The sequence below is a fragment of the Megalops cyprinoides genome, chromosome 4, assembly GCF_013368585.1.
Source record: "Megalops cyprinoides isolate fMegCyp1 chromosome 4, fMegCyp1.pri, whole genome shotgun sequence".
In the NCBI taxonomy this organism is placed as follows: Eukaryota; Metazoa; Chordata; class Actinopteri; order Elopiformes; family Megalopidae; genus Megalops; species Megalops cyprinoides.
The window spans coordinates 12,234,623-12,254,435 of NC_050586.1; the positions used below are offsets into that span (position 1 = coordinate 12,234,623).

At 41.3% G+C, this 19,813-nt stretch overlaps 2 protein-coding genes across 2 annotated transcripts in view; both read right to left on the reverse strand.

Moving 5' to 3' along the window:
* Nucleotides 1-1,610: 1,610 nt before the first annotated feature.
* On the reverse strand, nucleotides 1,611-6,050 carry tgoln2 (trans-golgi network protein 2). Its single transcript, XM_036526978.1, has 4 exons — nucleotides 5,832-6,050; nucleotides 3,375-4,240; nucleotides 3,127-3,210; nucleotides 1,611-2,934 (listed from the first exon to the last, which is right to left on the reverse strand). The coding sequence occupies exons 1-4, from the start codon at nucleotides 5,881-5,883 to the stop codon at nucleotides 2,929-2,931; spliced, it is 1,008 nt and encodes a 335-aa protein (XP_036382871.1). The 5' UTR covers nucleotides 5,884-6,050; the 3' UTR covers nucleotides 1,611-2,928.
* A 10,061-nt stretch (nucleotides 6,051-16,111) lies between these two features.
* The window catches only part of tcf7l1b (transcription factor 7 like 1b), a 45,524-nt gene continuing 41,822 nt past the window's right edge, over nucleotides 16,112-19,813 (reverse strand). Inside the window, exons 8-12 of the mRNA XM_036526802.1 lie at nucleotides 18,778-18,921; nucleotides 18,459-18,618; nucleotides 18,242-18,349; nucleotides 17,959-18,010; nucleotides 16,112-16,641 (exon numbers count right to left, since the gene is read on the reverse strand). Of these exons, the coding sequence (XP_036382695.1) occupies nucleotides 16,163-16,641; nucleotides 17,959-18,010; nucleotides 18,242-18,349; nucleotides 18,459-18,618; nucleotides 18,778-18,921 (943 nt within the window). The 3' untranslated portion in view covers nucleotides 16,112-16,162. The remainder of the gene's footprint in view (nucleotides 16,642-17,958; nucleotides 18,011-18,241; nucleotides 18,350-18,458; nucleotides 18,619-18,777; nucleotides 18,922-19,813) is intronic.

Consider the following 19,813-nt stretch of genomic DNA (forward strand, 5'->3'; position numbering starts at 1 on the left):
TTACACCACAATTTTTTTTAAGAAAATGAAAAATGGAATATGCTGTTTGCAAAAGTATTCAACCCCTTTCACTTTGGCAAACCTCAATTCAATTAGGTATACAACGTTACCTTCAGAATCAACCTAATTAGTTGGTGGTCGTGTATAATAGTAATGGTTCAAATGTACTTTAAATATACCATAAAGCCCAATTCTACCAGAATAAGAAACAATGTGACTACTTTAACTAAAATAATAAAGTGCATCAGTTAGCTCCTTAGCAGGCAACTGTGCAAGCACACTAGCTCGGAAGGCTAACATTAGCCGATCATCTCTAGCGAACGTCAGCTAACGTTCGTTGACACTATTCACACCATGGAACTATAAGCAGACACTTTCTAAGTAAGGAATAAACCACGACTGGCAGTGCAGTTCTATGGAGATAAACCACGACAGGGTGGTGTGATGCGTCCCCGCAGCGAAGCCAAGGGGCCGTTAACCACCCTGAAGTGGTTTATTTCCATAGAACTGCACCACCAGTCGTGGTTTATTCCTTACTTAGAAAGTGGCTTCGGCTACTGAAACTACAGTAACTTAGCCCACTAACTAGAAATTTCTGATATAGCCAACTGCAGTGTCCGCTTAGCTGGTGAAGTGGATAACGTCATTCGTGTCCGTCTTCTTAAACGTACGTATGTGGAAACGGTGACAAGCTACATCGTACTCATTTATTGAAATTAAATTGACATTTACATTTATTGTGTCCGTTACTGCCAAAAAGGTAAAATGTTATTTCTGAGAAATTCTCCATTTTAAGTGACAAATGTCACGGTGACAATGTGGCAATGTGACTTTGTTGATGCTCTAGCTATGTTGTTGCCGTTAACTGTAACGTTATCTAATGTTATTACAATGTTGTTATGTTTGGTTGTAAATAGAATCTTCAGTAAAGCCGAATGAGTTTGCGTATTAATTTCGAATGGTGCAATTTGAAATTTAGGTGTGCTTGAGCACCCATAGAGTCTAAAATCACCAATGCCCTAAACTACGGAAGCTGAGAATGGCCGTGCTTACAATTTTTTTTAATGCCGTTATCTCGAGATCACGAGTTAATTATTTCGTTATCCCGAGATAACGAAGGTCGTTTTCTCGAGATAACGGGTTAATCTATCTCATTATTACGAGAAAAAAAAGGTCGTTTCCTCTTATTACTTACAATGTTTATCAGAAATCAGGAGTGCCATGGCAGCATGCATAGATGGCATCTTGACAACTGCAGCAACTGATTTAAGCTGAAAATGTCAGGAGTACCCATTATTGATCAACGCATCAGACTGTACTTCAGTCAAGGTCTAACACAGGCAGAAATTGCATTGTGTTTTTCTGTTAGAGATAACATTCAGATCCTCCCTGACAGTCATGACAGCAATCTTGAAGGCTGACATCAGGTGTGATCAAATGCAGCATTTCCCAAACCTCTCCTGGAGGACCACTTGTCCTGCATGTTTTAGATCTCTCCCTGCTCCAACACAGCTGATTCAAATGATCAACTCGTTATGAACTCCTGAAGCTGCTTAATAATAATCTGATCATTTAAATCTTAAACAAGCATTTTTAATTTTATTCAGTTTCTTCTCCCACCTAAAAACTTCTGACAGAAAGTGAAGCATTCTTACATAGTGACAGGAGTGACAACAATGGCAAAACCATGGCAAGATCAGATAAGTACTGTATAAAACTATTCAGTTTAAAAATCTATATTTCATCCAAAATTGGTCCACATTCCAAACACCACCTTGCATGCAAAATTATTTTTCCCAATTTGGTCTAATCGGCTACATACCTATACTAAAGCATTCTAATCCATTCTGACCTTTGTTTTTACAAAAAGGTCTCTTGAATGGATGTCCATGGTTCAATTAAGAGCTGGCACCACAAAATAGCTGTACAGTGTTGAACAAGTGAGAGAGAGATTTCTTAGGAGCAATCTTGACATCTTCAGAATCTTCCAAATTACTGAATTTTCATAAATACCCTTCACATTGTAATATCTACATTTCTGTAGTCAGTGAGACACCTAAAGTATATAGTTTGGGGGATTAAAAAAAGCTGTACTCTGTTACATTATCACCAGGTTTTGGCACACCACAACTGTATACAACATGCCTATTATTGTCGCATAATGATAACAATTCAGACAATATAGAGGCAAAATGCATTTACATTTTCCTTTCACATATCCCTAGCCACAGTATAAGCAGGATTAACAAAGATACTATGGGGAAAACAGATATAGTACTCTTTCACTAACATCCCAATCATCAATACTACTGCAGCGCAAACCTGTATCATCACTCTGCTCACCACAGGCTAATGACTCATTCCACAGGGCATACAATATAAATAATTTTAAAAAATTAACCTCAACCCTGAAAAAAACTCTGATTTTAACACATTCTAGCACATGAACATGGCTTCTGATCGCTCTCCAAAATGAGAACCACTGCCTTACATTCATCAACCTTAGGCATCTCGGTCAAGGTCCATGGTTAAGGAGCATCCTGAGTCAATATCTTCAGGTAGAGTTGGTCATGTCCGCTAACGGTAAAGTGACAAGATGCAGAGACTTCTTGTAGTGGCACAGTAAAATGTTGAGTGCAAGCAGAAGCATGCTTCTCTTCTTCCTTTTATAAGCCCCTTCTGCAAGGCAACCCTGCCCTCTCTGCATAGGCATGCAATAAGCCTCCAAAAACAAATATATTAAATATTCTCCATTTTGATAAGACTGTCTTTAAAAAAAATCACCACAGGCAAATTAAAAAAGGAAAAGAATTTGTGCTCCTTCGAACATCTTCCTTCAAATGCAAATTTGCTCCGGAAGTGTTGTTCTGTATTCCTCCCCTGTCTTCTTATCCATTATGTTTGTCTTTCAACACACAGCAACATTTTTCACATCTAAGAGAGAAAAGGGAAGCGTCAACATTAAAAGCTACATGGTGTGTATGTGTATATAATTCCCATGAATTCCCCATTCCATCATTTTCTTAGCCTTCACACTAAGCTGATCTAAGATTAGGTTTATGGGAACAGTAATCCACTTAAGTAAAAGTACAGGAAATACTTTGCTAAACAAAACTGAATTCTTACACTCTGTTGCAACTTCTGGTACTCTGTGCCTTTGGGTCGGCGTGAGGATCTTGACCTCCTTCCCTCTACAACGTAGGCAATGATCTGAAAAGAAAAATATAGCACACAGATATTATGCATCTCAGAACACAAATGATTTGGATGGGTTCTGATTTTTAAGTTAGTTTCAGTTCCTCTTGTGCTATTGTGGCCAATGTTCAAAGCAGGGGGAGTAATTGGGCCATGTTGTGTTTAGAGGGCTAGCCTACCTTACGCTTGTTGTGGTATCCAATGTAGAGCACAGCCACCAGCACTGCTGTGGAAACCAGGTAGGCAAAGAAATGGCTGCTTTCTGCCTCATCACCTGGTACACTTGGGTGGTTCTGTCTGCCACTGGGGGGCTCCTGGACAGAGTCTGATTTTTCATTACGCTCACCAATGGCATTCTCAACACCTTCAACATCTTCAATATACTCATCATCCTCATCTTCCTCCTCTTTTGTAGTTCCTCCAACTTTTATGGTAGTTTGTTCAACAGGCGATGCTTTGGTTGTCTGTGCTTGTTTATTGTCTACAGGTAATTCAGCCCCCTTTCCTTCATTATCCGCTGGTTCCTCATTACTCTCTGCTGGCTTCTTGGTTTCTTTGTTGTCAGGGTTGACAACTTTTGTGTCTGTTTTGCTGTCAGTTTTGTTATCTGCTTTGCTATTACCCCCGTCAACTTTTGTGACTGGGCTTCTGGTCCCCTCAGCTTTGGCCCCCGTTTCGCTTTTGGGCACGACCCCTAGTTCAGTTCTGTCATTGGCCTTGCTATCTTTTGGGTCTCCTTCGGTGCTGGTCCCATTAACTTTGGAGGCTCCTTCATCCTTGACCCCACCAGTCTTCACGTCTCCTACGCTTTTAACCCCATCCGCATCCATGATATTTTCATCTTTTGTGACTTCTTCATCATTGGTTTTTTCATCTGCTGTTGTGCCTGCATTTCCACCATCTTTTCCCTCTTCTTTTTCCTTGGCCGTGGCTGCTTTTCCACCTTTGTCAGTGCTTATGACTGGTTTGTCAGTTGGTGTACTGCTGCTTGTGGCCATCTGCTCTGATTCTGCAGTTGTCCTTGGGGGCATTAAAGAGGGGACACCTACAATATTAAAGAAAAAGAGAACATTTGTAGATTCATTGTGTTTCCTTTAATAGAAACATTTACACAAACCCAAAGTTGTAGTAGGAATAGACCCCATTATACTGTAAGGTCCAGATTCCATATGAATGTGACTTATAAATAATGGCGTGTCATCTACATTTACAATACAATATAAGAAAACAAATTATTCTGTCTTGGATAAAAGATTAAGTAGGCATGGATGCCTTAATTCACCCCCATTTAATTCACCCCCTGGGTGTTAAGTGAAGGCCTTCATCGAACACCGTATTTTATTTCCTTTCATCTGGAGAGGATATAACCAGACAGACTACCAAACTAAATGACTGTTATTTATTGATGTGCCAAAGGTCTACATGGAAAAACTAAACAAAATTACCTGGTACCATGCATCATATCACTGTGACTGAAGATTTGTTTTGCCCCACAGAAATTTACATTTCACGTTAGAACGACAGTATGGAACAGCTCGGTTAGCTAGCTAACAGTCAACGAAGAATGTGAAATGTTGCAATCCCCACAGTTAATGACTTTTGAGAGAAAAAAGATATCGACGTGCCCCCTACATACTAGATGAGCTTTCTCGGCAACTAGCAAACTGGTATGACGGCATTTTAGTTAGCTGAGAAGATCGCTAGATAATCAACTCAGGAACTTGGCCAACTACAGAAATAATTCAAAACCGAGAGTACAGAGGTTTATAGAAAATTACAGAACAAGCTAGCCAGCTCACTGACAACAAAAGGAAGCTGTACTATCTAGGTCATTTGTAAGGATTGTTAGCTTGTTAAATTGTATATTTAACAAACTAACCTGACATGATTTCTAATACTATTCAACAGTTACGACAGACCGTAGAAACTTCACAAAGTTTTAAAAGTTCAGCCAATAATATAACTTAGCGTTTCTTCCGAGGTAATGTTACCGTTAAAGTTTCACAGAACTAACAAGCTGACAAAGTACTTAGGTAGCATTAATGACAAGTAATGACTACTTTTAGCGTCAGTACTAGCACCTGATCAGTTGGCGCAATCAATTTAGAAAAACATTTCCTGGTTACGTTAGCTAACTTTAACTACTTATTAGCTAGTTAGCTCGCTAACATAACTGGACTAGCGAAATGAGCAGTGTCGCAAGAAATCTTCCGAAAGAACAGGTGCCTGACACCAAGCTAGTAAACTATAGCTAGATACCTAATACCTAAAACAGTGTTTTCGCTGCACCGCCGTCATCGGCGATAGGTTACTGAGGCGAGCAAATATCCTGGAGAGGTAGCAGTCACTTCCTCTGGACACGTAACGTTTCGCACGATAGCTAACAACGGTGTAAAACCAACTGGTTACCGTTAACCAGGGAAGCTGAGATGCTTCGATAAATGACTGCCAAATGAATGCGAAACCTGTTCTAAGGAACCAATACAATGGGCTAATTTGCCGATGTGGAAAATTAGCCGTCTATATTGCCTTGCTTGTGATCCAACTAGCCGCGCACATAACACACATTAGACGTTTACAGAATTGGAGAGATGCTGCACTTCCTCGACGTAGCTAGCTAACGTTAGCTTACTTACCATGGACACAACAGAGGCAGGCCAACGTAAAAACGATGAATGTCACCCGCATTGTGGCGTCGTAAAGGGCCAGTAAAAAAAGATATTCAGGTACCTAGCTGGCTGGCTAACTGACAGATAAATACAGAGCTTCTTCGCTAAGCTAAATACTGTGTCGTTGGTTGTACAGCTATCCTCGAATAATGAACTTCAATAAGGAACAACGTGACGTGTGCAAAAGGAAAGTCTCGGTTGCAGTGGTTTGATTGGGTATTAGGGTTGAACACGGGCTTCTCCGCCCAATCCGGTTATCCCGGAACATCAGGTTTATATGTTGTGCATGCGTTCCCATCACCGTTTTACAAAAGCTGTGCCTCGGCTCCACTCAATAGGGAAGCTCATCTGGTCTGAATTATGAGACCGCTGCAGCGTTTAGCTTTTTCTCCCCAGAACATCAGTTTATGATGTAGATGAGGAAGAAGCACGACGTATTTATTTTTGATAAAAAACAAAACATTTGGAGTAGAGGAGAATCAATTTTATTATCTTTTATTCTTTTTATTCTTTTTATTATTTCAGCTAACTAATAGCTAGACCATGTTATTAGTAGAACAGTTAACAGTTAATTATTTCATTTTCTTTACGACGACGAGCAATCCATTCCATCTTTAAAAACACATTTTAAATTCAATTACATTTAAATGTCATTCGTATTGCAATAGATTGACTTCTTATGTACGTGTAATGTTTAGGAAGTTATTCTATTGTTTATAATTGATTAGGGTCCCTTTTAAAATTTGAGACTCAAATGTGCTGTCAGGGTTGCAGATTGCACTAGTATTTTATAGTTTATATTTATTCTGGGGGTATTTTTCCACTTATTTCCGTATATTTGTCACACATAGATACATTATTAAAGTTACAATTCTGTCATTTATCCAGAGCAATTTACAAATGCACCCACACTACATGTTAGTGCTGACAAGTGCCGAGTCCGTGCAGTATATCGCTAAAGCTGCAACAAATGCTGACTAAACCACCAGGAAATGATGGATTAGGTGAGGTTAGACATTAAGAAAGTGGCTGTCATTTTTGAATGTGCCCAACACCTTGTTCATTTGGAAAGATCGTCAAAAAGACTACGTCTATTAAACGTGTTTGAAACTTGATAACTACAGGGTGTCTTTCAAAAGGTTTACATTGATTTCTGTGATAGGCTAGCATCGATAGTCTGTGGCTTAACCATCATTAAACATAATATTATTAAGTAAACCATCAAGTGGTGGTGAAGTAGTCTCGATATTGGCAAGTTGGCACGACAATCAGAGCACTAAGCACCATACATTTTCATTGAATTACTGTTTTTTGTGTCAATTGTTTTTGTGTTGGATTGTTCTTCATGCCAATCGATCATGAACATGTAAAGAATGTCATTATGTTTTTAGTATCAAGCAAGACGGGTATTTACAAGGGTGTTGACGCTGATTTTTATAGAGGCTATGCAAGTTACGAGAATGCATGCTGAAATGTTAAAGGTATATTGCAACTGCACACAATTTGGGTGTGATTGTTGATAGTAGAATTGAAAAGGGCAGATAAGAGATTTTATGCTCAGAGAACTTTTGCAATGATATAAGCAATATGCCACAAAGGATGTTTTGCAAGAGATCAATGGTGGGTGATAAGGGTAATTTCTGGAGTTCCTTAACAAGTTACTAGGGAAATACTGGTGTATTGTTCAGTACATGATGCAGAATATATGGGCCTACCGAGTTGAGAGAATGCGGAGGAATACAGCGGTGCTCACAATTATGGGAAGTTCAAAGTTGGAATAGGGCCAAATGGCTATCATTCTATTCATTTCTCTGCGCTTTATCAACAGTGTTGAGTTTCAGTAAACACATGATTGGTGCCCCCATGTCACGTGTTGCACAACATGTTCTGTACAGCCGCTGTGCAAAGTCTCAAGGTGGGCTCTGCCAGTGGCAAGGATTGCATTTTCACTCAGTCTTTGACAGACTGACTGTGACTGATGATTAATGATCTGTGTGTGTGTGTGTAAATATTTTTTTTCACCTCTTCTCCTTTAGTCCTACTTTCAGTTTTATCTATTGTTTGTTTAAAAAATTCTCTGGAGCTAGAAAACTGTAAAGTGTTCTGATCTGATCTGATTGTAAAGGGCACCATACTAAATGAAAGTCAATAGATTGATTGAAATGCTGCCAAAAAAGAAACATCACAAAGGTTCTTTGACCAATAACATCTACTTGGCACACAGCTTGCCATTCTGAAAACTTGCAAAAGATGACAGCAAGAGAGTTTGATTTGGAAAGGCCAAGAGATCATGACAGCTGTAATCACATGAACAGCACAGGCGTGATTTTTTTTTTTTTTTTTTGAATGGCTTTCTCAGCAGTAACTGCATTTGTTTGGATCAATGAACATGTGACTATAAAGGCCTCATCAGCATTGTCACATATTTCTTTCACCTGACATGAATTGTTGATATCTTGATGAAACTTGGGGAAATGGTTTACTTTGGTAAAATGAAGAAATTTTTACATTACTGCATTACATTATGGCAGGGGTAACAGGCTTCTGCTCTGGTTCCTTTTGCTTTGATAGCCATATAACATATGTCATTATCCTTTCACTTGTCTTACGTTAAATAAGTTGTTTCCTCACCTTACAAATAAAAAAAATCTCTTTGAAGTGATCGTAATCGAAATTTACACGTTGTAGTTTTATTGTTATTATTTAGCCACTTTTTAATCTTGTTTCCTTTGCAGAAAAACCAATTTCAGCATGTTGACAGTACATATTTTCAACAGCAGAGGGCAGTCCATGAGCATTAATGGGCTTCGTGAGTCAACGTGTTCCTCGGCAAACTGACATTATTGCTGTCTTGCAAACAGGCTTCGTCTCTCATAGTTTTAACATACATGTGATTACAAAGTGTTTCTTGTGGAGAAAGCAAACTGATATCATTCTTAGTAGCGAGGTATGGATGCTACCAGTGCACAGCAAGCTAATTAAGAAAAAACTCAAAATAATTCTAAAAGTCTCAGTAGTGTCTAATGTTAAAACTTTTGGATTTCCCCGGCCTCTTGCTGCATGTGTGTGCAAGCTTGAGCTCTGCAATATGGAACATATGTTCTTTATGTTCTAAACAGCTATTATTATTACAATGCTTTATTATTGCCAACCTGGGTGTCATGGGATCAAGACGGCTATAAAAAAACTATACATGGTCAGCTCTTATAACTAAACACTGACTGTAGTGCATTAGGGAATAGAAAATTTGCTTGAAGGCTGACCACATTTTAAAGCTAGTGTTTCTCTCTCACTGGAGCATATCGTGTAGCTCAAAGACATGAGCTGTGGCAGGCCATTTTCTGGTTGGGAAAAGGGTGCCCCTGGACACAAATACGACAACAGACCCAAGGTCCCGCAAGTCTGACTCATGTGAAGTATACTCATCCATGCACTGCACATTGCACTGAGTCGTGTAAGTTGCTGAATCACTTCTAACACGACTCTCTCTGAATGCAGTCTGGGGCCATTTTTAGCACTTTCATACACTGGTAAGTGCCAACTGTTGAGAGCAAGGTTATCATTTGAGCTCATTCAATTGTAATTTGAGCAGACCACAGTGACCTAAATTGATTGTTCTAGTGTTCAGAATGACAGTCGTTTCCACTCTGGCGCTTTCCTGCAGGCGCGGGCGAGTTTGAGGACCGTGTTTAAAGTTAGACTGATGTAACTTAGTGGTGAGATCTGCGCTGAAAGAGCTTCTTTAGACCTGCATGCCTGTGTGGTCAAAACTATTTTTGAACTGCAAAGCAACCAAGGGCACCAAAACTCGAGTGAAATGTTTTCATTTCAAGTAATTATAACCACCCTCAAGATGTTCTAACCAGCCAGACCACTAGAGAACTGAATAAAGTGTCCATGCTGTAAATAAGCTTGTGTATCCTCAGAAAGAAGCAGCATATATTTTGGGTTACTTTCTCCCTGCGTGTGTGCCTCCCTTCTCCAGTACATAGGCAAGCCTCATCTCTTAGTCTAGCGGAGCTCTCGAGTTCATCTCTTCATCCCAGCTTCAAACGGTCAGGGCATTAAAATTTCAGCGCTGTCGCACTGCAGGATTCAGCTAGGGCAGACGAAGAAGATCAAAATCGCAACGATGGGAGCGAAAAATTCTGCCAGATTGAATTTCAACCCTTTAAGTGACGTCCTTCCTCTCCCTCTCAGCGCCGTCTGGGTCCAAGCGCCATAGCTGAGAGAGGACGGAAACAACAAATGAGGCGATCCGCCGAGATGGGCGCCTTTCATGATCGGCGTATACCTTGAATCTCTGTCCAGAAAGCGCATCTGAAAGAGGCCGCTGTGAGCCGCTACCAGTCTGTCTCCTAGCAGATGTCTTTTTCAGTTTTAATCACGAAGGATAAAAATGAGCGTTTCATGCGTCTCCAGCCCTTTAATCTGTTTTCATCCTGTCAATTTGTGTATTTCCAGTCTCTGCCTCTTTTCACCGCCGAGCGCCACACTAGGGAGGACCGCAGAAAGTGGGTGAGATTCCCCCAGCGCTTCCCAGCCTTCTGGCTGGAACGCCTCACAGGTGCACACATCATAGGGTGTGCATGCCTGAGGACCCCTGAAAGGAGTTGAGCGAATGACTTTGCCATCTCCACGGTGGGCCAATTTCCCCTCTCCAGCCTTCATGCTCTTTCAGGCTGCACTTCATCCTACCAGACAGGTTTCATCATGCTACCAGTCTGCAACTTTGCAACGAGTCAGAGGAAGCAACGACCTTTTTTTCTGGGCCTCCTATCATCATTATTAATCACTTGGTCCTCCTTTGGACTGGATTTTATTTGCCCCAACTTGAGATCTTGGGGGCACAGGATAATTATCCAAATGTTAATTAGGGGTATTTTTACACCTCAGCTGGAAATTAAGAACCTGTGGAGTTCTAATAATAAATGAGTCTTAATTATGCTATTTGACATTTAAGAAGCCAAATGATCCTTCTATTTCTTGAGTCCCATTTGCATTTCCGTCTTTAAGGTCAAACGGTGATAAATAATACATTAAAGGACCTTCTTTTTCTCTCAGTCAGAATTACCTGTCTCCGCAGAGGTGCCAGCTGAGTCTTGTCAAACTCAATGAGAACTAGGGGGAAACAATCAATTAATCTCACCACGGGAGGGCTGGAGAATGGCAATATCCTGGAACCTCACTGACATTTCCAACATCCTGTGCTTAGCCGAGACACTATGATAACAATGGCTTCTGAAATCCATCTGAATGAATCATTGATGGCCGTTCGGCTCTACATTACATGGGCTGCATCCATTTCCTTATCCCAACAATTGAATTATTGTTGAACTTGACTTTGCATGTAGCATCCCTGCAACCTTCTTAAATGGGTGTACGTGTATGTGGGTGTGTGTGAGTGCTGGCATGCGTGTGCTTGAAAGTCTTTTAAAGTCAGTTTACAGAAGCTCGTTGAACTTGAACAATGCAAGTATCTATAAGCCTAATCATGTTTATACAATAAAGAATGTAGCTGAATACAAGGAATTGAAGCAACTTTCTGCGATGACATCAGAAAGGCCAACTCTGATTTCCATCGGTGCGGTGATAAAATTTGCGTACTTGCTACACTTCTTTATTAGGTTATTTTACACTCACCCTCTCTGTGGTTTTTTTACATTGCTGTCTCCTGTATTAGAGATAAAAGGCTTCCATGTCTGTGCGCCTCATTAGATAACTGTCTGATGAAGTGACTATACCTTTTGGATTTGGATGGAATTGAATCTTAATCAAGTGGTTGAAAGTTACTTGTTGTGCTCCCAAATTCGATTGCTATTTTTAATGAACCCACAGCACGATACAAAATGCCGTTTGAAGTTGTGCATATGTGTGTGTGCTTGTGTGCGTGCGTGTGTGTCAGATGTTTTGAAACGATCCTATGATCCTGGATAACAGAGTTGCATAAGCCCACAGAATCTTATTTGGGTTTCAGTGGGCGAGATTCAGGGTGTCTGTGCTCAGTATACATACATGTGTTGCACTGTGATGAAAAGAAAAAGAAAGAGGCCAATTTAGCAAATAACTCCTAATTGATCAGTTCATAGAAAGTGTGACATATGTACATGTAGAAAAGCTGAAATGGAACAAACTGAAACAAATCTTTCATTGTAATCCATGTTTTAAGTGGCAGCTCTGGAAAGCCTGAATTAGATTTATTTTGAGACTGATGTATTACCAACAGTTTTATTTTTAAATTGACGTTAGAAATGTCACAGAAGCAATTGAAAAATGCATAAGAACATGTGAGGATCATAAGCAACAAAACCAACTCTGAACTTTTAGAACTTTTGTTGGAGGTATTTCAGAGTGATCATTTTTTTGCACAATTACTGCACAATCTAATGAGGTGCCTACTAGGACTAAAGGAACAACATGGGTTGAAAACATAGCAAGCAAAATATATTGTCAGCGACTTTTAACAATGTGTGTGTGCTGATATCTCCCCTTGAAAACTAGCATACAGTACTGCAGAGATGACGTCCAAGTCATGATTTACAAACATCAAAGGGTTAACCTGGCATGAATATGAGATCAAAGGAGGCCCCGAAAAAGAACCTCGGCGAGCGAGTGTAAGAATTTAATGAGGCAAATTAACATTTATTAAATCTGACCTCGTGCTTTCCTAGCAGATGTCTAATTGAAGAGGCTACAAAAAAATAAATATAATGAAGAAATAAAGTAGGCAATCTGCCAATCATTAATTAATTAATTTATTGGGTACTATGGTATTTGTTTTCAGGTTTGTAATAACTCAAAGGCCTACTTATTATTGCAGGTGATTAGGTTAATTAATTGATGGAATATTATGCAAACCTGGAATACAATACAAGAAGCACTCGAATATTAATTGTGACAACTTAATTTCAACTACAAGTAAAAAATGTGTAAAACAAACTCCCAGATTCAAGCTATTGTATGCTTGCGCATAGCATCATTAAAGGTTACTGAGAGATGCTTGCAAACGGGGAGCCTCGCAAACGTGCTTTGTGGTCCAAACACCTGTAGTCAGCAAAGGGCTGCATGCACACCGGGAGTTTCTCCTGGTTTTACAGTATGTCGAGGTCTATGCAGTTTGCCACTGTGGAGCAGGAGCATTGCCTTAAGGAACAAGTTTTACTGGCTGCTTTTGACAACTCATTACCTCTAATTTTGGTGATGGATTTGAGTACCGGTTGAGGGCAAAGAGAATTGTTGCACAGGAGGCCGCAGCCTCTGTCTAGGACCGCGCTGATGATGCGAGTCTGAAACGCAAGCGGGCAGATTCTTCTGGCGTTTAATGATTGTTGGTTAAAAATGCGGGGGAGATTGACAGCTCTGTATCTCACCGCAGGGCAAAATGAAAACGAATCCTCCACATGTCCGTCAGTCTGTCTGTCTCATTGCCTGCAGAGCAAAAGGTAATGAACCCCACTGTAGGAGAGCAGTCTGGAGAGGGGTGCAAATGTGTGTCCAGTCTGAAATTATTTCTGTGCACTCTGTGGGCTAAACCAGTATGTAGCTATCGATTAATGCTTTGTACACGTTATCACAGCAAGTACTGAGGTAAATATTTTTTTGTTCCTCCTAAAATTACTGTGTTGTCTTCATTGTAGACTTTTGCTATAACACAAACACACACACAACCCCTCCAGTTTCCATGTAATATATACTGTATAGTAATACAAAATAACATCATATCCACTGTGCAGATCTTTTGCCAGAGGGAATTAAGTCCTCATCTTGTGGGACATCCTGCAGGTTAACAAGGGAGTGTGCCTATAACGAACCCCCTTCAGTACCTCAAACTGAACCAATGTGCCCCATGCTGTGACGACTTGTAGTGGGGGATTGGTTGACCCTTCCAAACCTTGAGGAAAGCTCTCCATGCAAGGCAATGGGGCAGAGAAGGACAGAGAGCAAGTGGGTTCACCCAGTGGGTTGTGCATACGCAGTGCATGTTGTGTATATGTTTATCATACAATGATGCGCACACTGATGTATAAATAGAGCACTGGTCATTCCTATCAGTGCTGCAGTGTCCAGCAGGGAGCAAATGCATGATCATCTGGATAGGCAATTTATTTTTTGGCAGTTTGTTGAAAAACCTGCTCTTTCCCTCTTTTTCTTCAGGGCAGGCTGGTGTCTCAGACACACTCCCCATCAGTACGGGTGAGGGATCCGTGGTGTCACTTCCAGCCCAGTCCCGCAGCTAGAGGCTAATTGGTCCATCCCTGGCAGCGCTCCTTGTCCCCTAAGCCACTGAAAGCCGTAACCTACCTTGTGTATTTTTCTCTAATTGAATTGCCTAATGAGGTCCCGGGGGCTACCTCCCATTACCTCTGAGTTAATTAAAGCTTCTGCGTTGTGCCAAACAGCAAATAAAGATGCAATAAAACTGGGAGGGGGGAGGGGGGTTGTGGAAGGAGGTGGGGGTTCTGACCTGCTTTTTGGTCGTTGTTCTGGGACTCTGCATTCCAGGAAGGAACAGATGTCTATTATTTTTTTATTTGTATTTATTTTTGGCTTCAGATTTTGATATCCTGGCACGGCTTTTTATTTTCCAGTGTGGTTTGCCTAAATTCATCCCATTAAAGATTTAGCTGTAATCCTTCCCTAACACACCCCCTCTTACCCTCCCCTTCCTCAGAGCAAATCTATGACCAGATTGATGTACGCGGATACCTCTATTTGACCATTAAAATGTATTTTAGCAACCAGAAATGACCATATTTACTGCAATGACTATTTAAAAAAACAGCCCAGTCTTATGTGATTTTACAGTAAAAAGTCTACTTGAGGTTTGACAGTTCATCACTAGCAGTAAACATGTTGAGCAATTTACGATTTACCACACTATGTTAAAAAGTACTTATTGTCAAATAAACATCTAACCAATTTGTGAACAGCAAACACTTCACTCTCAGCACATATTTTCACAATGACCCTCTGTGGCATTTGAGGATTAAAGGGATGCAGATCATCATCTGTCATGTTTTTGGATTTGGGTGTTAGAAAAAGTGTTTTTTTTTCCGCTCAAGTTGCTTGGAATTTAGTCCTACCAGTCACCTGCTAAAAAATTGAACTCAAGGAAAGAAAGTGCTAACATAAAAGTCTAAATAAAATGTACATGGAAAATACACCAGCCATTCTCAATGGCACAGAGGATGGCCAAGGATTTTCTAGAGCGCTACTGTAACTAATACAATTCACCTTACTTGTCTGTGCACTAAACATTTACTATCACCAGACCTCAATTTCAACAACCACTGGAACCAGGAAGACACAGAGTGTGCAATCAACCTAGTGATTAATCATCTGAGACACAGGATTTTCATGTGTGAATTGGGAAACACTATTAACACTGAGAACAAGAAAAACCTAAGTTGTTCATATCTGATCTAGGAAATCAAACCTCCTATCATCAAACCATGAAAAAATGAAAAACCTTCCAAATGCACAAACACACATCAAATTGAATTAAATGCAAATAAAGCAGCAAGTAATATTGTTAATTAAATCAAACACACATTTATTTTGATGTTTGGAATGAGCCAAGTCTCAGTTCTAGCATCAAGCTGTTGACAGTGCTGAGAGAAAAACAGGAAGTTCTCCACATACTTGAGCATCACATGTCTGATGACTTAACCTGTGCTTTACCAAAAATGGGCCTACACCCTGCATATGGAGAAGAGGAAAAAAGAGCTGCAGACTCAAGCAATTAAAGTGACCTTAAATGGGTTAAGGTCAGTCAGCATCAAAGTCACGTTCCATATTTCATATCCCGTACACAAATGGAGAACGAGGCTTTTAAGAAACAATTTCAAGGTTTATTTATCATGTCTCAAAGGAAGTCTCACACTCAAGATCAGGGAAAATGGGGGGGGGGGGGGTAGTTGTAAGGGATAAAGAGGGTTGGCCAGTACTGGAAATAAAACTCCAAACTAACATTAAAGAGGTTTTTAACTAAAAGGACAGAGGGTTTTTTTGTTTTGTTTTTTAAAAAGAAACCTTTTATACATTTGTTCTTTTATACAAGTAGCACATTGGATAAATGCATTGAAAAAGAAACCAGTTCTGCAGTAAACTTTACAAAAAAATACATTTTGTTTCATAGAGAGAAGCAAAAAGAGGTGGTGGTCAAATATTGACCAATAATATTTTTTTTTCCTTTTCATCATTTAAAAAAAACTTGGTCTAATATCTATAAAAAGGTAAAAAGCAATATACAGCATAATAAAAAGAAAAAAAAAAAAAAAAGAATTGCTCGTTTTGATTTAGTCGGTTGATTTGGTAACCAAGGACAGGGGCTGTGATTGGAACAAAGCATGGTGGGAATGCAGGGCGGCCTGATGGAAAGAGGTGGGTGGGGACAGCATGGAAGGGTGCAGAGAGGTGAAGGGGATTGGCCGAGAGAGAATCGGCGTGGACTGGCTGCCTGAGGAACCAATGGGGAGAGAGATGCTTGGCTGGGAAGAGGAGGAGGAGGAAGAGGAGGAGGAAGAAGAGGAGGAAGATCCAGAGGGCTTGCCCGGGAGAGGGAAGTGATGGTGTGGCCGGCCCTCGGGCTTGGTGGTGAGGGACAGGGGCTGGGCCTGCTCTGAGTGGGTGGCAGCAGGCGCTGCTGGGGAGGCCAGGGCCGCCGAGGGTGTGGCTGGGGAGTCCAGCATGCTGCCGTGAGAGGAGGCGGGGCTGTCGCACATCTTCTCAGATGGCAGGTATTGCACGCACTGCTTCTTATTTCGCGAAGAAAAGTCTGGAATGAGAAAGGGGAGAAAACAAACGTTAACAATGATGTGGGGAAATGCAATGCCATAGGTTAAAGAAGTCAGCTGCCTGACAGTACTCTAGATATTTCCTCTCCTCACTATCGCCATTTCCCATGACAAATTAATTTTTTTAATTGTTTATTTTAAGTGCTGCCCCCCCCCCTTTTATACCACCCCATTTTGGAATCTATTTAGTGTTGTGCAGGAGCACTGAAACAGGACAGATGCAAACTTCTGTTACATTTGCACGCAGCCAACAGCTATTTTTCACACTACAAGTCCCACAGTAGATTGAGCGACAATTGGAGGATGTGCGATACTCCACTGATGTCATTCAAGGCAACTGCAGGTGCCTGACAGTGATGAGTGAGGAAACCCTGTCAGCATATCAATCCAGCAGAACGGAGCTGATTTGTTCCACTGCTCTGGGCTCCCAGTAATTTTTGGCTGGTGACACAGCTCAGATTGACCCGGGTCACTGCGGTCAGCCTGCACTTCAGAAAAGTGCTCTGCCAGCTGAACCACTTGAGAGCCCACAAAATCATAAATGAAACAAACAGAATTCTAAATACTAGTAGAAGTGAAGAGGAATTAAATACAAAGAGATGGGCTGTACTATCGTACAACGAAGGTAAAAATGAGGGAGGTCAATGAGCACATATTTTGAAATGAGTCATGTAATAATGCAGCAATGAGGACAGCAGCAATGCAAATGCCATTTTGATTCAATGTGCACATGGAATAATGAATCTAAGCATTAACACACACGACCACATTCAAATGCTATTTCGGCAGAAAAGTCCAGATGCAGATGGGAGTGTTTTTTTTCCAAAGAGCACTGTCAAAGAAAGTAAAACCAAATGAAATGACTGTAGAAAAATCATTGAGACGGTCATTTTATGCTTGACCACAAACACACCGCAGCCTGGTGGTGGTGTGTCACCAAAAACGTCTCTGTCAGAAACTCAGAATAGCAGACATACCTGCCACTGTTAGCACTGAACCTCATACGCTGCTTGTCAAGGTGCAGAGGAGGAGTAAGTGGTTAGTAAGGGGAAAACCATAAGCAAGAATGAAAGATACTTTTGAAAAAACAAAGACACAATCTTTGACAGCTAGCTAATATGCATGGCTATCCCGTCCTTTCAACACTTCCCTGTATGGTTTTCGTGTTTCTGAAACTCTGGCATTAATTACATATCAAGGCCTGATGTCAGTTCCTCCCTTAGGGAAATTGGCTGCATGACACAGCAGGCTAAATTCACAGTGGCCTGGTCAGAGGATGGAGGGAATCAGCCACCTACCTTCTGGTGTGGAGTCCGTCTTATTATCTCTCTTTCTCTTTTTTCGTTTCCCCTGCAGAGGTAGAAACATGCAGTTATAAACCATTTCTTAGGTTATTCAAGTGACAGGACCAAGAGAATCAGACATTCAGTAAACAAGTGAAATCATACATGCTTTGTTGGTAAGTGCATCTGCAGCATTTGCTCTCTGAGGGTTATTTTGCCAGCCCATTCTGCTGAGAGTTGGAAGTGCCTGTGAGAGGAGGTTTGCTGCATGTGCTCCGGAGACAAAGGCAGTACTCACGTAGTTATCCCGTGCCGACCAGCCTGGATAGAGCTGGGAGTGCAGTTGCCTCTCTTTCCTCGCCAGCTCGTAGTACTTGGCCTGTTCCTCTCGTGATAGCGAATGCCACTGTTAAAACACAAACCGCATCAGAGTATGCCGCGGCGACCGCGCGTATACAAGAGCGTGGTTATGAAGGCGCCGACACACACGCAGCCACACAGCCTCATATGCTTACCCTCCTCCCCAGGATCTGGTTGATGGCCGCGCTCTCCTTCAGGGTGCACTCCGCCACCACCTTGGCCCTCATCTCCTTCATGTAGAGCATGAAGGCGTTCAGTGGCTTCTTGATGTGGGGCTTCTTGTCCTCCTCCTTCTTCGCCGGCCCCGGAGACTTCCTGCCAGAGGACAGAAGACGGAACACGCCCGGTCACAGAACACCCCAAAAAGTCATACAATTAGACCCTTTGTCGCAAAAGCCCTGTCCGATACCACCAATTTCGTCTGATGTGTGCACACACAGGGCATTAGAAGGGGTAAGAATGGCAGGTACTCACGAGTGCACGACAGAGCCCACATTGTCATTGTTGGGCTCTTGTTTGATGGCGGGCGAGACAATGGCCGGGTGAGGGATGCCTGTCTGGTGCAAGCCGTGGGGGTGGTGGGGCACCATGTGTGGCGAGAAACGGCTGGACACCAGGCTACGGGGACAGAGGAACACTCAACCATCAGCACTGACAAAAACAGCGGGCCATTTTAAAAACATACACATACTGAGCTCTTTCAGCTTTTCGCTAATTAGTCTTTATTTTGCTCTTGCTCTCTGTAGTTAGTCTATGGAATCTGAGTATATATCTCAACTTCAGTAATGTGTTACATCCTTCAGATTTTGTTTAAATAAACATTATTTTTAAAGCTGCTTTCAGCAATCTAGCCGACAATGACAGAGAGTGTGTTGTTGCTATAGTAACAGAGACCTGACACCTGAACCTGGTTTTCTCACCCCCTGCTCCAAACCACAGAACACACCACACTTCGCCCTGCATGGCAAAACTTTCAGACTTTCCCATTTTCCAAGATCTAATACAATGGAACATTGTCATCTAATGGGAAAAAATGCAAAGTTGAGCTTCTGTGCTGCAAATTCTTGTTAAATCCATATTTCCATGCAAGTCTCCAACTTGTACTTTGCTGATCTGCTTGCAGGCGAAAAAAAAAAATCCGCTCTGCCTCTGCAGCCTGAGATAAAACAGTGGTGTTAAACAGAATAGCTAATGTAGGTCAATTTTTGTAAACACACCGAGATCTCTGAATCTCCAGAAACTTTGTTCTGTGTGGAAAGACCTTGCTTGTACCTTTATATTCTGTGCAATAAATGACATTTTACAACTAGAATGTTGATACACAAAACCATTACAGATTCTAGAACAGGGGAACGGCGCACGTTAGGGGCAGCAAGCCCTCCTTTCTAAACTCCAAGCACACAATTGTAGTCCCTTTTTCCTCTGCTTGTATTAATTCTTGAATCAAAAGCATGAAAACGACAGATTTCTCATTAAAATGGGAGCAGCTGCACCCATAAAAAGTCCTGCA

Coding starts and splice junctions, on each gene's coding strand:
- tgoln2 (XM_036526978.1), bottom strand. CDS start 5,883: ATGCGGGTGACATTCATCGTTTTTACGTTGGCCTGCCTCTGTTGTGTC. Junction 4,241..5,831: donor CTGCCTCTGTTGTGTCCATG/GTAAGTAAGCTA, acceptor TTAATATTGTAG/GTGTCCCCTCTTTAATGCCC. Junction 3,211..3,374: donor GATACCACAACAAGCGTAAG/GTAGGCTAGCCC, acceptor TTTTCTTTTCAG/ATCATTGCCTACGTTGTAGA.